The sequence below is a fragment of the Nematolebias whitei genome, chromosome 12 (genome assembly GCF_014905685.2).
Source record: "Nematolebias whitei isolate Nwh7 chromosome 12, NemWhi1, whole genome shotgun sequence".
NCBI classification, from domain to species: Eukaryota; Metazoa; Chordata; class Actinopteri; order Cyprinodontiformes; family Rivulidae; genus Nematolebias; species Nematolebias whitei.
In genome coordinates this window covers 44,504,142-44,526,466 of record NC_056509.1, presented here as the reverse complement: position 1 = coordinate 44,526,466, position 22,325 = coordinate 44,504,142, and the positions used below count along the sequence as shown (strand labels likewise).

The 22,325-nt window shown below is 39.5% G+C and overlaps 1 protein-coding gene across 1 annotated transcript in view; it reads right to left on the bottom strand.

The window, feature by feature from the left end:
• Nucleotides 1–22,325, bottom strand: part of man1a1 (mannosidase, alpha, class 1A, member 1) — a 160,302-nt gene that overhangs the window by 111,444 nt on the left and 26,533 nt on the right. Inside the window, exon 2 of the mRNA XM_037685951.1 lies at nt 9,920–10,016. Coding sequence (XP_037541879.1) covers nt 9,920–10,016 — 97 coding nt within the window. The remainder of the gene's footprint in view (nt 1–9,919; nt 10,017–22,325) is intronic.

The window sequence follows — 22,325 nt, the reverse complement described above, 5'->3', positions numbered from 1 at the left end:
GGGGGGGGGGGGGGGGGGGGGGGGGGGTTCCGTCTTGTCGAAGCTCCAAAATTCACGGTTGAAACCCGTGCCTTTGTGTAAAAAGTTGTTTTTCTCTGTGAAAAGAAGCTGAGAACTTGTTTACTGATTTTTATTAAAAGCTTTGTGTGAAAAACGCTACGCTAACGAGCTCAAACCACACAGAGCGTCTGCCATTTGGAGAAACGAAAAGAAAGGAGAGACAGCCCATGTCACGTCAAGGGGCCTCCCTCCCATTTTTCTTAAAGGGACACGCTGCTCGCTCCCTCAATATCCATCCTGCGGTTCAAACATATATACTGCCATCCGGTGGTTAAAAAAGGTACTACAAACAAAAATTAACCAACATTTCTTCTTAATTTTGACATTAATTACTAATTATTGTCAAATTTAAAACAATATTGTCATTTATCGCCATAATTTCTGAAGCAATTAATCGCACAGCAACATTTGTTATTGTGACAGGCCTACACATGACTAGAGTTCTTTTAAAGTTATTTACATGTTAGGCAATATTTAGTCATACTTGCCACTCTGACTTGTTTTTGTGACCTTGGCTCCCTGTCAAATTCAGAATAGAATTTTAAATCTTACTTCTGACCTACAAAGCTCTCAACAACCTAGCTCCATCTTATTTTGCATGCCTATGCCTATTTTACGGCTGTCTATTGTTGTTGTTGTTGTTATCCATTGTCGTCATCACTCTTTGTTAAGAAATCAGGTCTCTCTTGTAAACGAGTCCCCGAGGCTCAATGGGATTAACCTGTATAAATAAAGGTTGAATGAATATTACGGATCTTATTGTTCCATTCTTACCTAACAGAGCACTTCACTCTCAGACTGCAGGTTTACTTGTGGTTCCTAGAGTTTCCAAAAGTACAACGGGAGGCAGATCTTTCAGTTCTCAGGCTCCTCTCTTGTGGAACCAACTTCCAGTTTCTGTCCATGAGGCTGACACATTGTCCAGTTTTAAGACTTTCCTTTTTGATAAATCCTATAGTTAGGGTTGGCTTGGGTTTCCTGAGCTATCTCTTAGTTATGCTGCTATAGGCTTAGACTGCTGGAGGACAAACTGACCACATGTCCTCACTCTGCTGCCGTCTTTACTTGCTCTACTCTATCTGTGTGTATTTGTAATTATTTCTGTCTTAGCATGTTATTTTTCATTTTAATTTTTTGTCATTCCTCCAATAGAAAGTACACCTGGACCTGCCATTCTGTTTGTCTCTCTCAAACCTAACCGGTGAAAGCAGATGGCCGCTTGTCCTGAGCCTCGTTCTGCTGGAGGTTTTTCCTGTTAAAAGGGAGTTTTTCCTTTCCACTGTTGCCTTTGTGCTTGCTCAGGATGGGAGACTGCGATGGCGAAGATTCAACGCAATCTGCTGCTTCCTTGTAATACTGACTTATTTTTCCATTTGTTAAAGTTGATTTGTTGTGGCGGCAATCTAGAATTGCGTTGAATCCAAAAGTTAATCAGTTGTAATCCCTCAAGTGCCTCATAATATATTTTGCTAACAGACAGAGAGACATTCAAAAATACAAAGATGAATACGATTGCTTGCCTTTCATGCAAGCGGGCAATAAAAAGTTCTTTCAGTCACTTAAGCAACTTCATTTCCTGTATGCATGTCACTTAAATAAAACATCAGTTAATAAGAACCCAGGTAAATAAGATTATTGGTAAAACATGAGCAGGACTGTTTAATTAGGTGGTGATTCTCAGAGCTGATACAGGATTTAAGGATGACTACGTCCTTTAATCCATTTCTGGCTCCTTCTTGTTGAAGTGTTTGGGTTAAGAAAGATTTGGTAATGTTGCTTGATAAAACGGCCCCTCATGTTTGGGTTTCTGCCAAACTGGAGGGTGGAGACGGTAAACAGAAGAGCAAGCCAAGATCTTAGGAGAATGACTAGCTGCTGGTTAATTCCCATCGGAAAAAAAAATTGAACAAATTATTTGTTTGTCCTGAGAAATTACATTCAAGATAGAATTCATATGAACATTTTTTTCATATTTGGTCGTAAATCTAAAACAATTAGTTACTGAGAAAAATGTCCACTAAATGTTTGTGGATTAACATTTAATCAAAGCTTTCAATTCTACCTTAAAGGAATAACACTTTCCTGAATAAATAAGAGAATGTTTTAGTCCACGTCTTTGTGCACACTTACAGTAGTCCCTCAACACTTTGTGGTTTGACTTTCGCGGACTAACTCTTTTGTGGGTAAGGTTGTGCACGACACACAATTGGCTGATTGATGGAAGTCGACCAACCACAGCATTGTCCTGAAGGGCTGACTGGCCATTGGGAGAACCGGGGCATTTCCCGGTGGCCTGGCCCGCTCAGTGATCGCCAAGAGGCCCCCTTCTTTCTCATTCTGAGGCTGTCTGTTACAGAAGAGTAGTCTCTGCTCTGCTGTGACAAACAGCCTCAGAAAGAGAAAGGAGGGGGCAGGGTAGGGTCTGTATTTCCCCATCGCTGCTGTGGGAGCTTCAGTGAGGCGGATACCAGAGTGAGCGGCATGGATTGTTTATTTAAAGTAAACAAGAACAGCCCGAATCGAGCCTTTATTCCCCCTCAGCGATCACTGAGCCGGCCAGGCCACCGGGAAATATCCTGGTGCTCCCGATGGCCAGTGCGCCCCCGGGCGCTGATTGACTCAGTAACCGTAGCATCAGTCTGTCTGCTCTCTTTTGCTGTTCTCTTTTAGAGCATTTAGAGAGTTTAGAACATTGTTAAGAACATTGCGAGTGTGGGAAGAGTTTATAAAGCCTTAAAATATATATAAATAGTAAAATAAATTTAGCATCCGTTGGTGGATTTTCATCTATTAAGGGGGTTTCTGGAATGTAACCCTAGCAATAAGTGAAGGACTACTGAATGTGTATTTGTGTCTGTGTGCAATAACAAAATATCTCACAAGCACTGAACAAAATTAATAAAACTGTCCAGATGGAATCATTGGATGTGCACCTTCAACCTACTTACTTTTAGAATCAACACAATTCAACATGGCCACTACAGCAAACTGACTTTAGAACCTACAAAACCAGTGATAACTCTGTCAGTTCTACGGATACGGAGCTAAATATGGATGTGGTAGTAGCCGACAGTCCTTCACAACACATACTTTGAGCAGGACTTCACGCATAACGTTTTTTTCAAGGTTTGATCAGAACGCCTAGAACAGTTCTCAACAAAACACAATCTTGGTCTAAAGGAGGCAGGCAATGTGCTTTTCTTCCACAACAGCTAGGTCCTAATTTTATACATTTATTTAATGTGGAAAACCTAAACTTAAGTGTCAGTTAAGTGTGCTCAGTTTTGCAGAAGTTGAAAAACTGCTAGAAACCAAAGCATATAGCTAATATTCCATTAGGACATGTCTGAGGTGATCCAAATGCAGCCAAACACTCTAAAGAAGAAACAGCTGTGGGAACAGCTGGCGTGTGAGAACGAGGAGTTTTCGCCTTCAGGGAATGACCACAGAGGAGACGGATCCGTCTCGCCGCTCCGCTCCATCTGCAGTCAAAAGCCTCACAGAGAATACGCCAATCAGCCACTACATTAAAACTATTAAATATTGAAGAAATGAGAAACACTGATCATTTCACTAGATCATGAAGATACCACCCACCAACAGCAGAACAATATGCCCCGAGACTCAAAGCCCATCAGATTCTCTAGATACCCATCAGATCGAGCATCAACAGGATGCAGGAGAACAAAGCCAGCGGGGCTTTACACCAAACCCCACAGGGGATTTCCTTTTAGAGTTCAAGTGCATGAGTCGACTAAAAAGTCTAAGGCTGTGTTTGAATCGTTCCCTCAGTGAACTGGAGTGACTCGGACTTTCAGCTGGACTCATTTCAATGGACACGTTTCATCCACTGTATAGTACTAGTACCCACGACTCTTGTATCGTGGTTCAGTAAAAGGTAGAGTGCAGAAGTCGTACTCTTTGTTGGTGGAAACAGACCACGATGTACATCAGCCGGAGCCAATGCAACAAGCTAATCAAGGCTAATGCTAACGTCCACAGCTAATTGTTGTGATTTTCAGGCCTTCAAACTAGAAACGTCTAGTTAATTAAAGTGTCTCATCTCGTTCCTCAGAGCTGTGGGGCTGAGAAATCATGGAAAAATGTGAACTGATCCAATAGTTAAAACATTTAAGTCTAAATATGAAACATTTTAAGCATTTGCCGTAAAACAAAACGTAAAGCGAGCTGCATTTTAACACAATTATAATGCATGGCTTGTTTGGTGCACCAGACACCTTTTTAACTCACTTGTTCTGTAACTGTGTTGCAGTTTAAGTTTATGGTTGTGCACAAATAAATAATACAACAAAAAGAGCAACAGATGAGTGTATATTGACTTTGTGTCAGCGTTATGGAGATAGAGGATATTTACATTCTCTCAGCCAAAAACCAGTGACACAGATTGAAACCTTTATTCCATTATTTCTTGTTGTTGTTTATTTAATTACATAATTATGAAGAATCATGTAGTGTTGGACATGTGAAAACAGTGTGATGTACCTCCACTATATAGTTACCAGGATGTAGTGAACAAGTAAATATTCCAAATACAGTATAAGATCATTAATAACATTACAATTACAGGTGCTGAAGTGATAGATGCTTGCTCATTAAAACGTTTTAAAATTCAAAAACGTTATTTGTTGATTGTTTCCACGTTTCGTTACAGATTATTTGATGCGACCCTTTGTCTTTGTTTTTCTGTTTTTTTAAAGGTCCAACTCAAAATAAAAACTCATTCCATCACTTCTACCATAAAGACTATCAGAACTGCTTTTACAGATATTATCATGGAGTATTTACTGTTAGTAAACAGTATTCTAATGAAGGTTTACTTTTTTTTTTTACTGTTTATCCATTTTAATTTTACCTCTATTAGGTGCATCAGTCCTCAAATGTATTGCCAATGATGGATTATTTAGTAAATTATGTCGGAGAGAGTAGATGAAGTGGTACTTGCTGATGTGATTTAGTTTACAAGTTTTAAATTCTTTGGTTATTTTGATTTGTTGGTCCAGTTAACATAAAATCATAGAAATTGTTGCCTGTTTGGAAAGTTGCTCCAATGTAAAATATTTAAAGGTCAAGACATCTTTTTTTGTTAAACATTGTTCTAGAAGAGATAAATAAAGCTGTGAGAATTCCCCAAGTCCATAATGTCTTTTGTATTAATAAAAGTGAGTGCACGACAAAAACCCATTTACTTTTCTATAGAACAGACAAGGGATGAATAACCATTAGAGGGAAACACAGGATGACAAACAGAACAATCTAATCTAATGATTAGTATTCATAGACCAACTTCCGCCCTCTGTTTCGACAAGTACATGATATTCCAATAATGAAACAGTTGAAAAAAATTACACAAAGGCTGGTTGAGTTTCCTCATTAAATATCAGAGGGACGTCATTAATCATGAGCTTCCAGTCTGAGGTCTAAACCTGAAACGACTTTAGTTACATTCAACACATTCTTCAACGTTTCAAAGCAAAATGCAGATTGGACCAGAAGTCAGAAGAATTCTGACGCGTTTCTCACGGATGAGTAGCCAGATGAAGTATTTTTTATGAGAAGTGCGCCGAAGAGAAACTGAGAAAAACGAGGCCGCATACCAAAGGAGTTACCTGACTGCTTCAATAAAAGAAAACAGGACTGGACCAAATCTGTCGCTTTTTATACCATCTTGTCCGAGAGCAACAAACACCTCGAAAGTATTAATGCGAGAAGTAAATGAGGCAACGGCTTAAACCAACAACTTCGGTGCACTTTAACACAACTGATACAAACTGGGGTGAATAAAATCTCATAAATGGAACATTTACAAACCGTTTTGGAATTTTATTTGATAATTGCAACATGGACACTTTAATTGTATCTTTGATGTAAAATAAATATTTGGCTAATTTCACCAGCAATCAAAGGTCCCGTACGAGGGACAGAGTACAAATACTTCCTTCTAACTAGCCGAAACAGAGCAACAATACGAGTACAAATAAAAACATAAGCCCCAGAAGTTTTCTAAGAGTTATGTTTATAGATTTTAGTTGTGATTTTAACTCAATGAAAACTCGTATTCTTTTAAAGAGGCCCATTGATCTTAATGTCAGCTCAGGCCTGGTCCTCTGGATCAGGGACTTCCTGTCATGTCGTCCACAGACGGTCTGTGGTGGTGGGAACACTTCTGATGTGCTCACGTAGAAGCACTGGTGGCCCTCAAGGTTGTGTTCTCTCTCCTGTGTTATTCGCTCTTTTTACAAACGAGTTTGTGATTAATGACCAGAGCTTTATTTTAATCAAATATGCTGATGACGTGGCTCTGACTGGACTACTAACTGAAAACAATCCCACAGGTGAAGCTTCTTATTTATTTAAGGCCCCGGAGACATGGTGCTGCCGGAGCACCGGGTAAGCTAGATATTAATGTAGCCAAGACGAAATAATTAATTACTGGGTATATGCCCTAAACAAGACTTTAAAGTGAAGCCAGTTTCACTCAATGGCCAACTTGATGAAACTGTGGAAAATTTTAAATATCTAGGGTCATTTCAGGACAGTCTGCTCATCTTTGCTGAAAACACTAAATATATATTCAAGAAATGCTCACAGATAATCTATCTTTTAAGAGGACTTAATGGTCCTGGGGTTAGTCAGTAAACTCTACTGTGTGTGTACAAGTAGGCCTGTCACAATAAATTTTGCTGGACGATTAATTGTCTCAGAAATTATTGCAATAAATGATAATATTGTTTGAAATTTGATGATAATTAGTAATTATTATCAAATTAAGTAGAAATGTTTAATTTGTTTTGTGTGTAGTACCTTTTTAGACCACCAGATGACAGTATAAAACTGTTTGAACCCGAAGGATGGATGGTGAGGGAGCAAACAGCGTGCCACTTTAAGAAAAATGGGAGGGAGACCCCTTGACGTGACATGGGCTGTCTCTCCTTCCTGTTTTTCAGTTCTCAAAATGGTGGATGCTCGGTGTGGTTTGAGCTCTTTAGCATAGCATTTTTTACACAAAGCTTTTAATTTAATAAAAAAAATAAACAAGTTCTCAGCTTCTTTTTGCAGAGAAAAACAACTTTTTACACGAACGCACGAGTTTCAACCGTGAATTTTTGGAGCTTCGACAAAACTGAGGTTTTCCCCAGGTTGGCCTGTTAGCTTAGCTCGTAGCTTAGCTTCTCAGCTTTGCTGCTTTTAACGATCCAAAAACGCAATTTTGGATCGTTAAAACAGATTTTAAAGAGACAAGAGAAAGGGAGAGGTCAGTGAAGAGCACCGGAGTTGAGATTTTTTGTCATCCAGTGTCTTCAGAAAGAGAGACACGAAGAAATGATAAAGCCGATAAATGAAAATGAGGTTGACATATTTCTTTTATTATGCGATTAATTGATTTGTTGTTTATCGCGACATGCCTATGTAAAAGGCAAACGTTGAGTGTTTTAACGTTTCACCTCCCTGCCTGGTATGATCATCTGAGATGAAGAATAAAAAAACAAACTTTTAAGACTTGTTTCAATGGCAGATAAACTAGTGGGGAAAGCACAAAAAGCTCTGTCTCAACTGTTTGCAGAAAGAACATGGAAGACGGCAAGGAATATTTTAGCAGATAGCATCCTTCCTCTTTCTCGTCAGTTTGAATGAGTTCAGGAAGGCGTTATAGAGTTCCTCTGGCAACCAAGAACATCGATAAGAAGTCATTTATTCATTCCCAGTGCAATAACCATCTTAGCCAAACCAAATGTTAACATTTACCTATGGTATGCAAAGTGTTTTATTCTATGCACAAATTGTTGATGTTCTGATTGATGAATGTATGAATGTGTTTTATTTTATGGTTGGAGAGCCGAAGGAAAATTTCCACCTTTGTGGACAATAAAGTTTTATCTTATCTCATCTTCGTGAATGTCCTTACATTTCTAACAATTGCTTTAGAAATGTGTTTGAAAATCAATAGAGCTTACTTTTTGACTTAACTCATCAATTAGAGTCGCGCAACAATACGTTTTCAAAAGTGCCGACTGGTGAGCAGTGAGACTGTCGGAAAGCTGAGCTCAGAATGGTATTTTCCCAGAAGCCTCTTCTGCTAAGTGAGAGACCATCCTATATAAATTGTGTTATTTCAGTATGTCTGAAGATCTTGTTGGATGCCCAGACCGTCTCAGCATGTTCCATCATGTGATGGAGCAATGGCTCTCCTCCAAGCTCCATCAAGAAGACCAAGCTGTTCATTCTCTCTCCAAGGCTGAGCCCGGACACCCTGAGGATCTCGTTCTTCCACACCTCATAGCATTGATGAATCAGTAAACTGGAGCTTTGCTTTTTGGATCAGCTCTTTCTTCACCACAGCGGACCGCAGAAACGCCCTCATTACTGAGCATGAGCGGTCTCTGAACAGCTTCTCCAGAGTTTATATCAAAGTTGCCATTTTCCACTGATAGCGAACTCTTTGAACTGAACTCGGCGTTGTGTTGTTTTGCTACACGTTGCATCAAACTGTACGTGTCTTCCTCCCGACATCTTTGCAGAGCACAGTTTAAAGTCGGCCTTACTTTTGCAGCCATCGTTCACTTTTTAATACCTCCACACAACTCGCACTGCTCCCCCTCTACCACCCGACTGCTCAACAGCCAGAAAGTGGTATCACAACACATTTATGAATACAAGTACAAGTACATGGTATCAGACAGACAATGTTACAGAGTAAGGGAATCTATGTTTTTAAAGTTGATAATCTTTATCATAAAACATGATGTTTTGCACAGTTCACAGGCTGTTTTGTCAACAAACCAGTGAGATGTCACTTAAATCTGCAGTTCAGTTGACGGAGCAGCTTTACTGTGTTTTTCCAACTATGTTAATGTTTTGGATCGCTCTCGTGTTGTAGTGTCATCTCATCCAGCATGGTGCTGGCTGGAGTTAGGGGGAAAAAAGACGACAAGCAACGAACCAACCCAAAACACACAAAATACAGCAACTTTAACAACATTCAACCAGTTCAGAGTCGCATTTAATCAAGTAAAACAAAGAAGTAGTAAATACTAGCACCGCTCTTCCAACTTCCAAATGAGCATGTGAACAGTTTATTGCAAAATCTGCAAAGACAGTTTTATAAACTAGTAATGTGTCAGTGTCGATTAGCTTTAACAGCAACTTTGAGGCCAAAACCATAAATACATTCTTTTAAACACTGTTCCCATTATGTCTGACTTTCATTCAGCCTAAAGATCCATTTCAGGGTCTATAGTCTCCTAATTGCAGGCATTTTCCTTCAAATTGTCTTGATTTAATTGTAGTTGTTAAAGAAAGGTGAGAAAAAAACTAATATAAAAAGCAAATCACTCTTGACAACACAGAGCCTCAGTAACGCAATGCAACATAAAAACAACCTTGAGCGCAAACGTGGGTGTATTCATGGTGCCTTCTTACCTGCTCGTTCAAACATGAATGGTATTTTATCAAAGGCCTGCCAAAGTAAAACATACATGCACGCGACTACAAACATACCTAAAACACAAAGCTCAAAGTTGGTAGTACTGATGACCTGCAGTCATCCGAGTGAATCTAGTATTCTGTTTCAGTACTATAAGGAAGACAGTTACAAACTGTCACACTTATTAGCACCGCAGCTGCCAACAACTGGTAAGATGCACCAACATAATGTAAATATGATAAAGTTGACATTTAGAGGCGTGTGTGGATGGATGACTCTAAGTGATGGCCAATTTGGCTGCTTATCTAAAGGCCAAGGCTGCTGGTGGCAGGAAAACAAGATCAGACTGTGCATGTGTGCGTGCGTGCATGTGTGCGTGCGTGCATGTGTGCGTGCGTGCATGTGATCTCCGCTCACCAAATAGATTGCTGGAGTGGCCTTGCTTGGAGACCGGTCTGAGCTCATTGGAACCCCACGCGTAGCGCCGATAGCCGTCCCACGCGTGCTTCATCATCTGGCAGGTGGAAGAACAGGAGGAGGGAGGGGAAATAAATAAATAATAGAGTTAATGTGGATGTGACAATGACAACCTTACTTTAGTTTAGAGGTTAATAATTCTCCATTCACAAGATTCAGTCCAGGTCTCAACATTTAAATCCTGCTATGAATTAAACAATACAGTGGTGCATTTCCAGTTTATTCATTTTTAGTTTATTAAACATTAAAGGTCGTGTCATGCTATGTAGCTAATTAGTACATAGAACATTTAACATCTCAGTCAAAGTTGTGGATTTAAATATTCAAGCTTTTCCCCCCAAATCGGGTCACAAAACAAGTGGCAAGCCCTGAACATTAAAATTAATTCCTCGTGGGTTTTCGCAGCTTGAACATGAGCAGAAATCAAAACAGGATAAATAAACATGCCAACATGTTCTAAAACAACATGGAACGTGAAGCAGATGGATTGGGACCATTTTCACAAAGGCCTCGAGCAAGCACAGCAAGAAACGTAACTCTCTCACTTTTTATTCACCTGAACCAACTAAAACTAAATGTCTAGATCAGAAATCTGAATGCCAAGAAGAGTAAACAACACGTCCAGTGAGGAGACCGACATGTCCAGTATTTGTAAGATGTGAAGACATTAATGACCGCAAATGGAGATTTGCTGAAACATTATTAAAAACATTATTGTCCAAGGTTAATCTTGAATTTATGGTGAATTAGCAACACATTTACTGTATTTTTCAGACTATAAGGCACACTTAAATCCTTCGGCAGTGAGCCTTATTATCAGGTGCGCCTTATGTATAAATTCTGGTTGTGCTTACTGACCTCGAACCGATTTTATATGGTTATTAGGCCTGTCACGATAACAAATTTTGCTGGGTGATTAATCGCCTCAGAAATTATTGCGATAAATGATAATATTGTTTGAAATTTAACAATGATTAATTGTCAAATTTTAGAAGAAATGTTGATTTGTTTGGGGTGTAGTACCTTTTTTGACCACCTGATGGTAGTATAAGACTAAACCAAAGGACGCATAGTTGAGCAGCGTGTCTTTTAAGGACAATGGGAGGGAGGGCCCTTGACATGACATGGGCAGTCATGGTGACATGGCGGACATTGGATGTGGTTTAAATTCTTTAGCATTGAATTTTTCACACAAAGCTTTTAATAAAAAAATCAGTAAACAATTTCTCAGAGGAAAAAACGTTTTACACGAAGTTACAGGTTTCAACCGTGAATTTTGGAGCTTCGACAAGACGGAGGTTTATTCCCAAGGTCGGCATGTTAGCTTAGCACGTAGCTTAGCTTCTCAGCTTAGCTGTTTTAACGATCCAAAAACGTGATTTTGGACGGTTAAAATGGATTTCAAAGAGAAAAGAGAAAGGGAGGAGTCGGTGAAAAACACCCGAGTTGAGCCGTGTCTTCAGTAGAAAGAGAGACACAAGTAACGGTAAAGCTGGTAAATGAAAATGGCGTTGATAATTTTCAATCATCATGCGATTAATTGATTTACTGTTTATTGCAACAGGCCTAAGGGTTATTGTGAATGAGTTGAATAAAGTTTGACTTATTTGACTGTTTTGTTTTGCTTAATGAGCCTTATAATCCGGTGCGCCTTATAATCTGAAAAATATGGTATATATTCCACCAAAATTCCAGCTCTTAAAATTTTTAACCTATATTTTTGTATATGGTTTGCAAAGCTGTGTTTTACGTTGTACACATTATTTTGTTGTCTACCTCTGTCTACATCGTACCCACCATGGCAGCTGCCCCCATGTTAATGATTTAGTCTACTAGAGAGACGAAGTCCTCTGGATGAGGGACAAAGCATTTCTCACTTAAATAAACTGGTCCAGATGACATGATTTAACCATTTTGTTGTCATCTACCTGGATTATTGAGCTTACAAACCTCTTTCTACTAGAGTATAATTCTGAAGAGAACATTTAGACCAGTATTTAATAAATATCAGTGTCTCCCCTACCATTATCCAAGGACAACGCCCCATCCTGCCAACAGAACCACCATGAAGATCATGGCATGTAAAAAAAAACGTCCATACATGCTCGCTTGTGGCCATTTCTGTGTGGCGGGGGGAGACGCCAAATGTCTCTTTTTCCTATCGTCATCCCCTGCTCCCACACCATGCCCCGACCTCCCCAACTTTTGTATCTAACGTAACTGTATTAAACATTGATGCGTTTGAACTATCATTAGCATATGTGACGTGTCCATGTGTCATCTATGTCCGTGTGTATCTAATCAATCCATTTGCTCTCTCTGAACAGCTGATTGGCTGGAAGTGGTTTAAAAGGATCAAGTTCCGCCTGCTGGATGAGCGAGGGAGGTCAGAGGAGAAGTTGTTCTGATGGTTGTTGGTTTTGCTCTCCTGCCTCGCTCCTGCTCCTGTCAGAGACACCTGTGGTTGCTGCACCTGTTGCTATTTTAGGGTTGAGCTGTGTGTTGTTGGGACTGGGAGTTACCGGCTTGGTTTAAGTTTACGGTTTTTGTTTGTAGGGTTAGACCCTGGATCACAAGGTGAGGGGGAGCGGCCTGAATCAGACGGTCAACTGCTGGCTGGTTTGGGGCTCCTCCCTTCCTTTTTTGTTTGTTTAGCCGGGGCTCCCAGTCTACATTTATGTTCAGATGATTAGTTGACAATTAAAGTTTTGTCTAAAACTATACAATCGTCTGGGCTTCATATATTGTGCATCCTGCCATTTACTCCTGGACTTATCAGGACCATAACAGCATACAGATACGTCCAACTTGAGTGCGACCAAACTCACGTTAGCAGAGAGGGTGCTGCCATGAGAGTGCGCTCAGCCTGTTTGAATCACTCTTTCGAGTAAACTCGTTGATTGTGCAGGTTTAGTTCTTGGAATAAAACTATTAACACTAAGAGAGGCTCATTTGAAACCGTATTAGAACTAACAAACAAGGTTTTGGTTATGTGTATGAGCTACGCTTGTCTATGTTTGAAACCATACAGTACTGTGAGAAATGTAATTGTAATAGATGTATTAAAGTTATATAGAGGTGAAAACATCCTTTCAGTGTCAACTTTTAAGTGTTGTAATACTGTAATCCCATTTTTACTTGTAAGCGTCACACTATGAGAGTTATGTTTGAATATTCGAATTTATGGACTTTCTTGTCACTAAAAATACTTGAACATTAAAAATCTCAGCCGGTAAAGTCTTTAAATTCAGCAATATGAGTCACTTAAATCTCATTTTATCTCAGTCAAATGCTGGCTGGAAGCATGACTGCAACATAAAAACTACTGGTAGTTCCTAACATGTCGGCAATCCTTTTTTAGTACTCCAATGTCTGTGTGTGTGTCTGCTGTGATAATCCAGGTTCCTCTAGATCACACATGTCAAACTCAAGGCCTGGGGGGCAAATGTGGCCCTTGTTGACATCTTATCTGGCCCTCGAGATGATATGTTACACGTAAAATACTTTTTTCACTTGAATTTTTTCAATAATCTTGCATTGTGATGTCCAAAGTGCAACAGAGAACGTCAAATGAGACCAATCAAACTTTTTTTGAGGAACCTGCAGCCAAGTAAAGACGTTGGGTATATAACTTGACTTAATGTAGATTCTGGAAATGGCCCTTAATTTGAAACAGGTTTTCATTTTGGCCCCCTTTTATAAGCGAGTTTGACACCCCTGCTCTAGATTAAGACACTAAATTCCATTATCCACCATCTTAAGACAGATCTGGTCTCGTCTTAAGTTAATTTTACTGTGACTAGAATTTATGGCTCCAAATCCAGCGGGTGAATATGGTCGACCAGAAACTCAATCAGCAGACCACACGTAGTCACACTTCCTGTTTCAGGCATACAGCTGCTGCACGTGTGTGTTAGATATACATTCAGTTACAACCAGCAGCACAGACATGTCTGTTATAACTGCTGACTCACTGTTACTTTGCTCTTTTAAAGGACAGGCGCTTGCTGAGAACAACAATAATTAAGGGTAATTATTTGTAATGACTGGTACAAATGGTCACAGCAAGCTGTAAACCAGTAGGTCAAGAGCCTGTTGGTCGGTGCGACTTGTTGCCACGGAAACCAGCACTAATATCGTAAATCCGTAAAGCTGTCAAACAAGACATCCATTTAGCCAGTCAATCAGGAAAACAAGCAGGAAATGTATTTTCTGTACAACTTCGCCTCGGAGCGCATAAATTAATACAAATAAAATCTGCCAACGTGAGATTTTATTTCTCTCTTTCTATTGAAGACACAAACGTCTCAACTCCGGTACTCTTCACTGACCCCTCTCTTTCTCTTTAAAAATCTGTTTTAACCGTCCAAAATTATGTTTTGGGATCGCTACAAGCAGCTAAGTTGAGAAGCTAAGCTACGAGCTAAGCTAACAGGCCGACCTCGGGAATAAACCTCCATCTTGTCGAAGCTCCAAAATTCACGGTTAAAATCCGTGCCTTCGTGTAAAAAGTTGTTTTTCTCTCCAAAAAGAAGCTGAGAACTTGTTTACTGATTTTGTGAAAAATGCTATGCTAAAGAGCTCAAACCACACCGAGCGGCCGCCATTTTGAGAACTGAATAAAAGGAAGGAGAGACAGCTCGTGTCACGTCAAGGGGCCTCCCTCTCATTTTCTTAAAGAGACACGCTGCTCTCTCTCTCTCACTATCCATCCTTCGGTTCAAACAGTCTTCTATTGCCATTCGGTGGTCAAAAAAAGGTACTACATTCAAAACAAATTAACCAACATTTCTTCTTAAATTTGCCTATAATTACTAATTATTGGCAAATTTCAAACAATATTATCGTTTATCACAATAATTTCTGAGACAATTAATCACCCAGCAATATTTGTTATCGTGACAGGCCTACTAGCTACCAAAATAATTGATGTAAAGTTTAAATGTTAGGCCTAAAATATTAACATTTTGTTTATCTGAAGAAGAAGCTATAATTTTTACGGCCCATGATCGTTTTTTAATTAATCAAAAACACCAACATTCACCGTTGGTCATATGGTTTTCCTTCTCCACACGCTTCCTTTTCGGTGCCTTCGGTCCACTACGTTTTTAAATATACATCCTCCTCCTTCTGCATTGTTTCACATCGCCTACTGTCCTGGTGGTACGCAGAATAATTCGGCCCTCTTTCCAGTGAATCTCTCATCCAGTGAATGAATTCCAGTCCAACAAGTGGCCAAGTTGATTAACTTATGAGATCATGTTTAAGGTTGCTTAGTGTCGCCGTCATTTGAAGTTACTAAACAATTTGTGAGGTGCAGGAAGCCGTTTGGAGGATTGCAACTCCCTCATGATCCATAATAAAATGTAATAAATGAGGTTTTGTGTAACGTAGAAGTTAACGGGAAAGTAGCGTCACACACACCACAAAACCTTTCTGTTATGCTGTATTGGATTTAATGCTCAGGATCACTACGTGTTGACTAATTGGATTAACTGCTCAGGATTTTCCAGGATTATCTGGTGGGTGAAGCTATTTTAAACGTGGAGTTACTCTGCGCTTTCAAGGTGCCGTAGTTTTCTACAGGAAAATGACAAAAACACAAGTAACTTCTAAACAAAAAAGTAGTATGGGAGGTGTTGATGACCGCAGTGGAGAATTACCCCCTCATAGCTTTTGCCATCATCACCCTCACCTCCAGGTTGTTGAAAAATAGAACCGGTGTCTTCATAAGGAAAGACTGGTGCTAAGTGAGGAAGATGAATTCTAACATACAGGTAGTGAAAAGGTCCACTGAGGCTTTGTCTGCATGTCCTCAAAATGAAAACCTGCCACGTTTAATGCTGCTGATACACACACAGCCGTGCACACTCAGGGTTGATGGCAAATCATTAACTGCTGTGTGCAAAGATCTAAGGGTAATGACCCCAATTGCTCTGAAGTGTCTTAGGTAATTTGCATCCGAGACAATGAGCGTAAAACGGGAAACGGGAAATGTGCGAGAGCTGAAACTGAAGCCGAAACTCAACGGTTCGTCTTTGTGGAAAACGGATAATCTGGAAACAGACAGGCTTTTGATGCGCGCGAGTGAGAAGAAAAGAAAAAGCTTAACATTTTAAATAAATAAAGCATAGCTTAATGGAAGAAAGTCTGGGAACATTTCTCTCCAGAAATTATAGGTTGAGTAGCGACACCCGTCCAACTCTTAATGGACTTCAAGTCAGTTCGACCAACTAAAATCTTCCGTTGTGTAGCTCAACATTAGACGCTTAATATTAGCACTTTGAGAAATGGTGAGGTATATATATATATATATATATATATATATATATATATATATATACATTTTTTTTAAGAATTACAGAAAAACATCAAAATCCCGAATAAACTTATATCTGTTGAAGCAAATCATGTTTTATTAAACAAGAATGGGCTCAAACGTCTTCACGCAGCAGACTGCACAGTTTCCACCAAGAAAGATAAACTAACCTTTATTCTTAAAAAAAAAAAAACAAGTACAAGACATCTCTAAACAATATATTCATCCATCTGTAATTATACACGTTTATGTTATGTTTTTAAAGAATGCATACGATAGTAGATTTATACAGAAGATATTAAACACAAGAGAATCCAGAGGTTAAATTAACAGCTGATGGTTTTCCACTAACCCTAACTCGAACAAAGAAGTTGTGAAATATTTCAGAGCCGAAGCTGCTGGCTGTCAAGTCATACGAGAATAAACGTGCACTGCGTCCAAAGCTGGAGGTTGTGACTGTTGAGCTAAACAGCAGTGATTACAGACAATCATGGTGAAATGGTGAGAGAAGTGACGAAGCAAAGCGCTCAAAGATGCTGCTGATAAAGTTCTATTTAGCATATGATGGTGTAGATTCTTATCCAGAGCATGATAAATGCAAAAAACATGTAATAAATAAATAAATAAACTGGACATGTATTCTGTCGTTGAAGACGTTTCATTTCCCATTAGTTTTCTTTGAATTGAGAAAGCCTCCGGGAAAGGAGCGAAACATCTTCAACTACAAAAAATAACTTGTTTTGTTCATTAACTGTTTTTTTAACCACATCTTCACAGTACTCCTGCGAGTACTATGAAGTTCTTGCAACATGTATTTAAACTTGTATTGTTTTCCACACGGATTTGTTGCTCTGAGATTGACGCATCAGAATTTATATTATCCATATCTCCTCTCTCTTTCAACAAGCCAATAAAAAAACAGAACTTCTGTAAAAATGTCAGTGCATCCGTTTTTTTTTTTTTTTTTTTTTTTTTATCCATATCTCTAAGAGCAGAGAGCTGCCGGTTCAAACGGGCGATGCATGGCTCGGTCGTGCACACACACCGACTTTTACAGAGGAAAAGGCAGATTTAGAACGAGAAACAAAGATTAAAATCGAATAAAGCTTCGGACACAAACGTTGAAAATACATCCCAGATTGATATCAGATAACCAACTCAAACTGAAACTCCAAGGTGGATGAGATGAGCACTGACCGCTAAAACATGAAAACAGATGTGTTGCTTTGACATCTGCTGGGCTCTGAGGCCTCGCCTGCCCCACAGCACCCCCACACCTACACAGGGACACCATCAAAGACGGATCGTCACGTGGGAAACCCACAAAAACAATCATCCTTCACCTTTGACAGGTTCCCGGCAGGAACTGATCGGTACAACACCAGACGATGTTCGTCTTTCTCAACAGGTTCAGAAGCCGCACTTTGCTTCACTTTATTAAAAATACGTGCTTTGTTTTCATTTGGACTGAAGCTTCTGGAACTACTCGGAGATGACGAGATCACGAAAACAGAAAAATACGGCTGGAAGTTGCACACGGCTACACATCTGTGTGGAAACGGGTCAGAAATCAACCCATTAAAAGTTTTATTTATAATAAATGATGAGTTTTGTTGGTTGTTTCATGACGGCACAGAGATGACAACACAAAGAACAGGGTGGGAAATTAAATGAAAGAAAATTAAGCAGGGAATTTTAGATTTGTGGACAGGTAAGAGCTTCGTGTCAAGTCAAGTTTATTTATAAAGCACATTTAAAACGGCAGCTGTTACCAACGTGTTTAACAGTAAAATCAGGTAGGAGCTTCACGGTTCAAAACACTCGAGATCAAGTACAAATTGTGTTGGAGGAGCAAACAAATCATCACTGCTGAGAAGCTGTTGATCTGCAGGAGTTCAAGATGCTCTTTAGAGTTATTAGATAATACAATATCTAATATCGGAGGCTGCAGTGGGGAAAAGATACTAGCCACAACCGGAATGGACAACACATGCTTTCATTTATTTCACTTTTATTTAAAAATTGAGACACGAGGAGGTCTCGAACAGGTGCAAGTTTTTACAGCTGCCTTTTCTCCTCGTTTTAGTTTAGGTTTACAATCGATGAATTACGCTGGACAGTTTCAAGTCAAGCTTACGCCATGAAGTAGGAGGAGAGTAGGAGAATGCTTTTTAATACTAAAGGAATTAGAGTCTGACCGATAAATCAGTAGGGCCGATAATTTAGGCCAATATAGACGTTTGGGGACATATTAGTATCTGTGATAATTGTCAGACTGATAACTGATATAAACGCTTCTCATTTTCGCCCCTAAAATGCTGTGAACCTGCTGTATCGCACGATGTATCCAGCAGAGGGCGCATGAAGACTACTTTCAAGTCGAGGCTGTTCACTTAAGTTTCATTTTCACATTCAGCACAGCCGAAGCAAGAAGCAATACCGTGTAGTGCATTTTGCTGAACAGGGCACGGTAAGTTTCCTTAAAATGATTTGTAAAACAAATCAACAATAATAAATTATCTTCAACTCTCCAATCTATTTATCGTTAGCCACGTGCCTCTCAAGTTAGCAAGCTAACGTTTAAATAACCTAGCATAGACTATCGCCTTGTAAAACAACACAGGACAATAAATCTAACAGAGGTAAATACATATCGGTGTTAGTGACATTATCTTTGTCGTCCTCAACAAAATGCATAGTTTGTCTAAACTCTTTACTTCGCTGCAAAGAAGAAAAAAATGCAGCGACAGTCGATACTAATTACGCCGTCAACATACGTTACTGTTTAAACAATGAACAGGGAAGGACGTTTTTTGTTTCATTTATATTTATGTACCACGCTTGATAACTTTATGGTGAATAGTACAGGACAGAAAATGTGAATGCACGTTAGGAAGACGGTATTTACGACCAGTGCACCACTCGTAAACCTAGTGTGGGTCTACGTATAGCGTGGCTCTGATTAGCTTAGCCTCATGGCTGCTAACTGCTGTACTAAATAAATAAGCCCCGCTCCATTCGCTGTTTTCTTATATTCTTGGGGGTGGACAAAGCTAAAATATTTTCAGCCATTTTATTGGTTATCGGGGGTCGTCCCCTCCTAATATCGATATCAGCGATAGCCAAAATTTCAGGTTCCAACAGGAATGATCTGATCAATGTCCCTGATCGAATGTGAATTATTTAAGACGTTAAGAATTTAAATCCAATATCTTCATACTGTCTAACAACAACAAATATATTGTTTTTAATTAAGTACTTTTACAAAATGTCTTTACAAGCCATGTAGAGCACCATATAACAAATGCATGCTGCAGAATCGTGACCTAAGGACATTCCTAATGTCAAAAACACTTTGTCTTGATACAAACGGACTGACAGCACCACCAAAAGACTACAAGTTATGTTTTTTACCTAATGTTTCCATTAAATTCTCTATGATTCCAATACAATTAAAACCCAAAGTTTTTCTTAAAAAAAGTTTTTAAAGACTGGACGGTTTTACTCCAAATACTGAGACACAAGAAGCTTTGTAACTTTTTAAGACTGGGATTTTACTTTATTTTCCCCTGAGCGCTGACACGCAGCAGTTATGTATAAAACCTTTAAAAAGACAAACCATAAATCCCCGACAGTTCCTGCTTTCTGACCCGTGGTGTTGTGGAACAAAACTCACCACCTAACTGTTTTATTCCACCTCATCTCCTCGCATGTCCTCCCTGCTCGGTGGGGGACAGTTTCCTCCTCTTCGCTCCTCTGGGATCAGTGAGGGATTTCCTGAACAATTTAGGATTTCCACAGCCGTATGTGTGTTAGCAGTATACCGTGGGTGGATGAATAATGCCTTACCACACTTTCAGCTGACGGAACAGTGGGTTTAATACGATTCTAGCTGCAGCTGTCTTACTTCCACATTTTTATATAAGGTATTGTCAAAAAGGAAAGCTATTTGTCAGAAGTGAATCGCATTGCTGTACAATCGCATATAGCAGCCAAATCTGTTGAATAAAAAGGGGATTGGATTATTGTTTAATCATCATTTGAAATAGATTTTCCATCATTAATGATGACAAATGTGCTTTCAGCTGCTCCCGTCTTCAGAGGTTGCCACAGAACCTGCTCAAAAGATATGGTAGTTGTTCAACGCCAGACACCCTTCACGACGCTACCTGGGCTCGAACGCACAGCTTCAGGATTACGAGGACTGCGGAACTGAGCACCGAGCTACCGAACCCCCCCTCAGTGATGAAAAAATGATGCAGCCAAATCCTTTTTACTTCAGTCGCTCGTGAAGCTTCTCATTATTTCATCTGTGTGACATCTGCTAAGAGTTTCAGTCCTACAGCTGCATTTTCCTCCAGCACGCAGCTGCAAACAACCCTTAAGCAAAATAAAGATCCAGCGATCTGATTCTGCTTTTAAACTGGATTCTGATGGGATTTGTTCTGGGCGTGAAAGCAAAAAAGAACCGCAGCACATTTTAGCACCTGTCCAGACGCCCAACAGAACTTACAGTCATAGTGATGCAAGTCATGTCACAGAGCTGTGCACAAGTATGTCTCCAAATAAATCAGAAAAGGTTCCCGTTGTTATCCTTTTTGATAAAGAGCATGGCCATTAAGCCTGCTTCGATTCATAAAGATCTGACAATGCTTGCATCCACAGAGGGCAAACGTTTTATCATGCACACAGACGGAAGGCGAGACCGAAACACGAACACAGGTAGAGACTGAGAATATTCAAAGTCTAGTTAAAAAAGGGTGAGTTCTGAAGAATTGGTGCAGTGCTCACAGTTGTAGTGACACCAGAGTAGGCCTGTCACGATAACAAATGTTGCCGAGCAATTAATTGTCTCAGAAATTATTTCGATAAAAGATAATATTGTTTGAATTTTGACAATAATTAGTAAATGTTAAATTTAACAAGAAACCTTGGTTAATTTTTATCTGTAGTGCCTTTTTTGACCACTGGATTGCAGCATAAGACTGTTTGAACCGAAGGATGGATAGTGAGGGAGCGAGCAGCGTGTCTCTATAAGAAAAATGGGAGGGAGGCCCCTTGACGTGACATGGGCTGTCTCTCATTCCTGTTTTTCGGTTCTCAAAATGGCGGACGCTCGGTGTGGTTTGAGCTCTTTAACATAGCATTTTTCACACAAACACAACTTTTTACACGAAGGCGCAGATTTCAACCGTGAATTTTGGAGCTTCGACAAGACGGAGGTTTTTTCCCAAAGTCAGTCTATTAGCTTAGCTCGTAGCGTAGCTTCTCAGCTTAGCTGGTTTTAACGATCCAAAAACGTGATTTTGGATCGTTAAAATGGATTTTAAAGAGAAAAGAGAAAGGGAAGGGTCAGTGAAGAACACCGGAGTTGAGGTTTTTGTCATCAAGTGTCTTCAGTGGAAAGAAAGAGACATGAAGAAATGATAAAGCTGATAAATGAAAATGAGGTCGATCTGATGAGGGACTGGGTCAAACATTTACTGAATTAATTCAGGGAATATTTTTGTTCCTAATGCTCATATAGTCAGGACTAGCTTGCTAAGCAAAGCCGATCAATACAAATTCACAAACAGCGTTCATTAAAAAAAAAATCTCAAGGCTTTAATGGCATTTATTTTAATTAGCCATCTATCCATCAACCGTCCATCAAACCTTTTTGGTACTACTAACTCAACAAGCCTGTACAAAGACTCCGAAGTGCCTGAAGTCGAAGAGTTGTTGTTGTTTCCAATAACCTGATTGGTACCCAACAGTGCATGTGTTGAGAACTGAGCTCATCTACAGACTGATCAATATCTGCTGACAACCATTTTAAAACAAAAACTAATAATGAAAGTGAAGGAATAAATCCATATTTATGAATGCCAAGTTAAACTCGTGTTGGCAGCACAAAAATAAAGAAACCGTGATAATCAATGGCATGTTGCTGGAAACGAACGCTCGGCTCCTCGTCATTTAGGAACTTGTGTCACACCCAGAAAACAAGCTCAAGCTAAAATACTAGAATGTGTCTGTTTATCATCG